We start from the raw sequence: 8,491 nt of genomic DNA, 5'->3' as shown, positions 1-8,491 counted from the left end.
TCCAGTTCGGCATTCCTTATATCTGTGTGACACCACGTCTCTGCTATCCCAACAATATCCGCCTTTGATGTCTTGACCAACACTTGAAATTCATCAAATTTATTTACTATACTTCTAGCATTGGTATACATGCAAGTATACATGCATCTATTCTTATTCTTAGTTACTCTAACACATCCCATATACCCACCTGTTTCACGATGACTGCCATCCGTCCCTGAAACCCCCAACACCCCTCGCTCCAGGTCGCTACTTATTGTAATAGAAGTTGTGCAAGAATCACCTTCACCTCTGCCTACGGCTACTGTTAAACTATTAGTCCTTGTATCTCTCCAAGCTAGAAGTTTTCCGTCCCACCTAACACTGCCTCGTTGGCATCAGCAAATATTCTTGCACCCTTTCTATTTAAGTGTATCCCATCCCTGTAGAAGCAGTCTCTCCTGTTAACAAGTACAGTCCAGGCTGAAAAAAATTCTATCCCTTGAGCCTTTCACAATCTTTCCAGGGCCGAAAGGTACTCTTTGGTCGTACCAAAGAGTACCCAAAATCATCTGTTCAGGTGACTGATGTTTCTGAGTAGCCATGAGGCCAGAATATTACAACAGAATACACACAAACCTACGTCATTAACATATCTGGCCCATTTGTAGTGATACTGTTTTTTCACAGAGATACGAGGCGGAGTTGAACTGACGTTCTAGGAGGCACCCCTTACATAAACACATGTCCATGTACACTTAAACGTCATTGCCGACCAGGTACACCCCTTTCATGGTAACGGTCTTCTCCTCAGGCGGTGCCGTCTTTCAGCAGGATAATGCCAAACCGCCCGGATTGTTCGAGACTGGTTCCCGGAATATGAGGAAGACTTCCAGGTATTGCCCTGGCCTCCAAATTCCACAGACATCAATTCCCTCGAGCATCTGTAGTTTATGTTGGAACAGCAACTCCGATCTGCGGCGTCTCAACCACGCAGTTAAATGATTTGCTGGTTACGTGTTGGTACCAGATACCACAAGACACATTTAGAAATCTTGTAGCGTCCATGCCTCGCCGGGTACGAGCTATTTTGGCTGCACATGGAGGACCAACATCATTTTAGGCAGACCAACATCATATTACAACAATAAACTAATCGAAGTTGTGCAGTGGCATCACTGTATAACATCACATGTATTGTATGAATATTTAATTTTAAAACGATATCATATATTCTAACCGAACGAGGTCGCCTTTGTCGTTAGCCAATGAAGATGCTTAGTTTCTAAAAAGTGGGAATTTTAAATTTATAAGTTGTTGGAGAATGAATAGTTACAAAAAGAGGTCATTAAATTTTGATAAAGGTGTGGAAAACAGAGCTTTGAGGGCTTTGCGTCGCTCACTTGACCAAAGAAAGCAAAGAGACAGTCAAGTATTTGCGTTAAGAAAATTAGATCACGAATCAGAGCTCGGTTGTCCTGATCACAGTAATGCTGAGATAGCATACAGTAAAACTGCAGAAGGTGAGTACCATGATTATTGATTTTACATAGTTGTAATCATTATGACAGTGTTACCGAAATGCGCTTCAGAAAAATTATTTGGAAGCAAATCAAAGTTATAAGATTGTGAGCATTCATACCCCAGAGGCAAAACGAGAACCCACCCCTTCGCGCATCGGAATATTACGATTGCAACTTTGCTCGAACATACTGCCTAGTATAACATTAATTCTTAAAATTTGCTATATTCATTGATACTATGTATGAACTGCTAATTTGCCAAAATTCCATCTACAAAACACCCTACGCTTTGTTTCTGGAATTTAAATCTATTTACGCAATACGTAAAAGCATTGTCTTATTCATGCATTGAGCCCCGTCCAAAGGTCTTGGCTTGGTCATTGTGTTTGCTTTATCCCAAGGATAAATTGTTAAAAATAGTGTAAATAAATTATATATACATACTCTGAGTCACTTAGGCATTCACATAAATTATAATAATTTGAATCATGAGTAAAAAAACACATGAAAATATCTTGTATGTATTTTTATTTTTTATTAATGTTTGCTTTAATATCTCATCATTTAATTTATGAAAAATGAAACTTATCACATGTAAATAATACAAGCACAAATAAATATTACACCTGTAATAATAAACTAAATTCTTCTTTTGGAGCAGTGCTTTTTATTTGAAGTGTAAATGTATTAGTGAAGCAAATTGTGGTAATGTGGTGTAGCAATATGATTAGTTTACCCATAGTTGTGCACAAAATTGCACCTGTTCTTAATCTGCAGTAATGTTACGTTCTTAGATTAATAATGTACCAAATTTTAGCTCTTTTCAGTAGTTGTATGTCCTAAAATTTTGTTTTTGCTGACCATAGTTTCTGATTTTGTTCTTTATATTATTCTTAAAAAATAATTTTTTAAGCAGATGGACTGCTTACTTAACAGTTGGAAAGTAAATTTAACAGGTTTTTGGACAGTCTGGTCCAAAATTATTAGAATTTACTTTCAGCTATTAAAATGCCTTTTTTTTTTTTTTTTTTTTACAAAATGTAGATTTTTTAAATGTGGTTTTTAGCAAATTGTGACTTTTTACTTTTATTAACTTTGCTGATGATGGTTTCTCTTAGCCATCTGATATTTATAACTGTTTTTTGATAACCATTGTAGCCTTCTTTAACTTTTTCCCTAAATGAACATCTTACTGAGTAGCAAGGTTTGGAGAACTTTCAAAACACTTTTTTTAAATCTCCTCAAGATTTATTATTTGTCATGTGCATTAGTGAATGTTTTGGTCTAATTTTTTGTCTTATGGATTAGCAAATGTTAAGGTCTCCTGTCAGACTGTGTCATGGAATTGTGTCACCTCTTAGGTTTTCTTATTTCTTGGTATGTTTTGCCTTCATTACAATGCACAATACATTTTTTTGACATAATTTTGAAGATTTACTCTTGTAAATTCTGTAAAAACAACCAAGTCTCACTTTTCACTGTTCACTAATATACATATTCTAATCATAATGACTTTTTTTTATGCATCTAATTTAATGGGATGTTTGATGTGCAAATAACAGACATTTGTTTTTCATAAGAGTAGAATGGTGAAATCACTACTCTCATTGAAGACCAGTGTGAGTAGTGGTAAATGATGTAAGGAAGCAAGCTTCTACAGCATTAGCAAAAAAAGAAATAATAAGTAAATACCACCCACTTTATTTGTCCATCCCTGCTAATGTCTGATTGTTCCTTAAATTTATTCAAACTATCCACTTTAACAACACCATGAAAGTTTGTTCCAACAATCAGTTACTCTCTGAGAATGCAAATTTTCACACATCTATCCTGCAGCCATCCATTTTGAATTTAAATTTATGTCCTCTTATGTGTTTTGCTTGAGAGAGTAAGGATGCTACAAGAATTTAGTTTCCTGAACCTATTTAAAACCTTAAACACTTCAGTCAGTTCTCCTTGCACCAGTTACTCAAAAATTCAGTCAGTTCTCACGGCTTCCAGTCACTCAAAAATTGAAGAACTAGTCTTTCTTAAAAAGAGTACCTTATTGTGTTCCCGGCTATCTTGTTTCTCTTATCTGCATAAGTTCCAACATTCACATTCTTCCAAAAATGAGGCTTCCACACCTGTATGTAGTACTCAAGATTTGGTGTAACCATTACTTTATACAGAGTTAATAACATTATTTTCCATGGTGGAAAAATTCCTGTATGTCATTGACAGAACTGCATGGGTTATCCTAGTAACCTGTATGATCAGACTATGTTGTTTCATGCCAGACTATACCATTATCTGTAGGTCTTTTTTATTCTCCACTGCTTTGAGTGTGAGGAATGAACTTTGTTCCCTTTGAACCCTTAGAAACCTGTAAATTGAGTAGAATATTTTTCAGTAATGATCCTTGGGTTTTGTTAGAAAAATCTGAATTTCTTTTACTGTTTCACTGTTACTTTATCAAGGCATGATTTTCAATTTTTTTAATAACCAACGATAGAAGGATAACAGAGCTCCATATAATATGTTCATTTTACTCATTATCAGTGATTTTTTTGATTTTTTTGCCATTTAACTGTAAGTAGTACTGTTAATTATGCTTACACTGGAAAAAACAAACATGATGTTCTCACTATTCAGTACATCAATAGATGGTACTAGTATTTAATAAAAAAAAAAAAAAAGTAAAGTGCAGCCATTATCAACCCACTGTAGGATGGAAGCCTCCTCAACAATTCAAGCTGAGGGAAATGGACCATAATCTGCCACGCTGGCCCAGTGCGGGTTGGCAGATCGACCGTATTCAGCAGTCAGGGGCTTGAACCCCGGTCTACTCAAAGAGTGTGTGTGCTACTGCACTCCCGCTCCTGGCCACTTGGGTACAGAGGCCCCTAGTATTTAATATTAACTCCCAACCAGAGACAGATTTGCTGACAATCACAGTAAGTGTAGGATTAGGGGCCCGTGATATCAATGGATCCCCTCCCCCAATCAGACTAACTGGAGGCAGGCACTGCTGTGAATATGTAAGTATATCTAAAGCCTCGATATTGATGAAGATTTATGAAAAATGCGCTGCCACCACCAAAACCAAAGGGTGAAACAGTATGCATTGTGCAATATTTATGGTTTTCATCTGCAGTTTACTTCGCTTTCTGCTGTAGCAGAAAGCAAAGAAAAGGCGCTAATGACATTAAGAGTAGGACAGCATTGGAATTACTTAACAAGTACAGGTCAAAGTTGGAAAAAAGTCTAGTTAGGGTTCAATTTGAAAGTGTCTGCAGTTCTGTCCAGACATGATAGGAGAGAGTATATGATGAGAGCCTTATCAATCAATTTAGCCCTGGAGAGATAGTGCAAGGCTCATGGGGTAGAATTTTTCTGTGTGGTCTGTGTGTTTTAACAGGAGAGACTGTTTCTACAGGGATGGGATACACTTAAATAGAATGGGTGCAAGTATATTTGCTGGTGCTATTGAGGCAGTGTTATGTGGATCAGAAAACTACTAGCGTTGGGGGATATACAGACTAATAGATTAACAATAGCTGCAGGCAGAGGTGAAAGTGATTCTTGCACGGCTTCTATTGGAATGAGCAGCAGCCTGGAAAACTAGGTACTGGGAATTTCGGGGACTGCTGGGAGTAATTGTGGAATAAGTGAATACATGGGCTGTGTTAGGGTAACTAAGAATTAGAACAGGTGCATGTTTACTTGTATGTACACCAATGCTAGGAGTTTAGTAAATAAATTTGGTGAATTTGAGGTGCTGGTCAAAACATCAAAGGCAGATATTGTTGGGAAATCAGAGACGTGGTGTCATATAGATATAAGGAATGCAGAATTGGAATTTGGGGCATACAATGTGTACAGAAAGGATAGAAAGGGAGGTGGTGTTATGCTGTTAGTTAAGAAACACATAAACCTAAGGCAGTGCATCCAGTTGATATGGGTGGACAACACAATGTTGAGTCAGATTTGTGTTCATAAGCACTGCTAAAGCAAAATTGAGAGTAGGAGTATGTTATAGGTCTAATGACTCCCATGAGTACAGTGAACAACTGTACAGAGAAATAGTGGGCCAATAAATCAGATTGTCTTATAATGGTGGATTCAACTTCCCAGATATTGAGTGGAACTTGTGGATTCATCACTCACACACTAGCAACGCTTTTGTGGATTTATTGGATGATTGTTTTCTACAGCAGCATGTTCAAGAGGCAACCAGAGGAAGTAATATTCTTGATCTGATTATCAGCAGTGATTCTTTATGCATTAAGAACCTGCAGATAAAAGAACCACTAGGTGGCAGTGATCGTAGTGTGCTGATGTGAGATTTACTCAAAGATGCAAATACCATAAGGGTTAAAGGGAAGTGTTTTTGATTTCGTAAAGGTGACTACAGTGAGTGGGACAAACATGATGTTACCAACAGCAAATTCTGAATGGGAAGCATTCAAGGAATTAATCTTGGAAGCTACTAGGCTTTTCATACCAACTAAGAAATATTATTCAAGGTTTATGCCTAAATGGATGTCACATGAACGAAAGATAATTGTGGCAGAGAAGAAAAATACATTGGATGCATTTAAATTATCAGGTGACACAGTAGCATATGGTAGATATAAGCTACGAAAATTTATTTTGTTTCTCAGAGCAAACTAAACATAATTACAATTAATAAGCTTTCGGCTGGGAGGCAGACTTCTTCAGATTGAATACATGAATGGCAGTTGGAATAGAGATGTGCACTGCCAGGATGGTGCGTGAGGTGCGTGGTTAATTGTTTGTTGATGTTTGTGGCTGTGACATATGGTGGTGACGTGGCCAGCGTTTGTCTATGGATAGAATTACTGCCTCTGTGATGGGGTTAACTTGGCAACTCCTGTTCAAAGAGGCATCCGAGCATTTTATATTTAACGATTCCAACCAGGTGCGCTTTAGGTAATGGTGGGACCTGTCCGCAACCACGACATCGGCGTGTGGGTCGATGTCGTGGCGGGTTGTCCAGACATGCTCGGCGATAGCTGAGTGTTCTACATCTGCCAAACGGATCGCCCTTTTATGTTCTGAGAGACGTTTCTCGAGTCGACGTCCAGTCTCTCCAAAGTAGCAGCTGGTGCAGTCACGGCAAGAGATGCGATAGACCAAACCGCTCTGTAGAAGAGTGGGGACGGGTGTTTTTACATTGGAGATAAGAGAACGCAGTTTCTTGCCTGGGAGTTGGATGCATTTTATCCCATATGATTTTAGGATTCTACCGATCTGTTGTGACAGGTTGGGGTAGTATGGGATAAATGCCCTCGTGGATGACTCGTCACTGTTGGCGTTGCTGTTGGTCGTCACGTCGCGTGCCTGTAGATCACACCTGTCAAGGACGTCGATGGGATAGCCACACTTCGTAAGGTCTACTTTGACTCTGGTGATCTCTTTGCGTCTCTCATCTGCGGAGCTGGAGTGTGCCCAGGCGTGAGTTAGCAAGGTTTGGGCAGTGGAGAGGAGGTGGCCCCGCGTGTGTGCTGACCGGAAGTTGGTAAATTGGCCAGCACACATAGGTTTGCGATAAACTGTCGTCTTCAAGCATGTCTTCGCACCGGACAAGTGTATCTCGGTATGGTATAGAGTTGTTAGACTCCAGCTCAATCGTAAACTTTATGAAGGGCGATAGTGAGTTGAGGTGGGTTAGGAGTCGTTGACCCGAGTCCCTTGTATAAGGCAGTGGCTAGGCCACACCTTGAGTACTGCATACAGGTCTGGAAGAATGTAGAGATGCTGGAATGAGTACAGAGAAGGGCTAAAGCTCTGTAAATTGCAGTTTCTCGAGACTAGACACCTGAGAGGTGAACTGATTGAGGTGTATAAAGCCTCGAATGGTTTGAGGAAGCTCAGTGCTGATGGAATTCTTCCTGTTGCCCAGATTACTCACCTGATAGAACATAAATTCAGATTGAGGAAAGAATTGTAATATAGATTTGCAGAAATTTGCCTTTAGCCAGTGGGTGGTTGATTGCTGGAACAAAACTCCATCTGTTGTGGAAGTTGACAGCTTAAATAAATTCAAGACAAACAATTGGAGTGAATGGATGTGTGAAATGAGAAGTAAATTTTTTTTTTTTAGTTGATGCTGTATAAGCTTGCTTTCTTGCCTATACTAATGCTAATACCATTAAGAAAATATTGCAGGAGGAGGAGGATGCCGAAATGGATGAATGCAGAGCTGGCCAGTCAAATAGAGTAGAAAATGATAGTGTGGGATAGTTAGAGCGATGAAAAGTACCGAAACCTACAACAGATATAAGTTGATTTGTAATGATACCACAAACAAGATTAGGGAGACAAATGCTGCATATGAGAAAGCATTGGCTAAGAGAACAAAAGAATGGGGACAAGAAATTTTTCATATATGTGAATTCAATGAAGAAGAAAGCTAATCAGATTGCACCCTTGTGCACTGGGTGCAATCTGATTAGCTTTTTTATTCTTAGATAACCCATCTGAGGTTGCAGATGAACTCAATATGTAATTTTCATCAGTCTTTACTAACGAAAGACCTTTCATGCTGAGAAGAGGCTGAGCTATATGAAATTAGTAATCTCTTAATTACAGCAGATTGTTTATTAGAAAAACTTTTGAGCATAAAAGCAAGTAAGGCTCCTGGAGTTGATGTCACATCCCTGCTAGTTTTGAAGGAGACTGCAAGAGAATGCATTGAACCATTGAGTTTAATTGTGAGAGCATTTTTGGACTCTTGGGAGACTCCTTTTGATTGGAGACATTCTAATGTATTGCCAATACATTAAAGCAATTCTAAGAGTGAAGTTGGTAACTACAGACCGGTTAGTCTGACTTCAGTGATAGGAAAAATCTTAGAGGAAATAATTAAGAGGATCCAGGGACTAAAGATAGATATGGCATTCTAAAAGACACACAACACAGTTTTATTAAGGGAAAAACATGTTTAACTAACTTGGGGATTAAAAACCCCATTTGCTTATGAG

At 38.6% G+C, this 8,491-nt stretch overlaps 1 protein-coding gene across 1 annotated transcript in view; it reads left to right on the top strand.

Moving 5' to 3' along the window:
- Positions 1-1,303: 1,303 nt before the first annotated feature.
- Positions 1,304-8,491, top strand: part of LOC150091023 (uncharacterized) — a 34,512-nt gene continuing 27,324 nt past the window's right edge. Inside the window, exon 1 of the mRNA XM_090380525.1 lies at positions 1,304-1,502. Coding sequence (XP_090236651.1) covers positions 1,304-1,502 — 199 coding nt within the window. The remainder of the gene's footprint in view (positions 1,503-8,491) is intronic.

The sequence above is a fragment of the Mastigoproctus giganteus genome, chromosome 1, assembly GCF_048544385.1.
Source record: "Mastigoproctus giganteus isolate SK-2022 chromosome 1, ASM4854438v1, whole genome shotgun sequence".
In the NCBI taxonomy this organism is placed as follows: domain Eukaryota; kingdom Metazoa; phylum Arthropoda; class Arachnida; order Uropygi; family Thelyphonidae; genus Mastigoproctus; species Mastigoproctus giganteus.
This window is presented reverse-complemented; position numbering and strand designations above follow the sequence as displayed.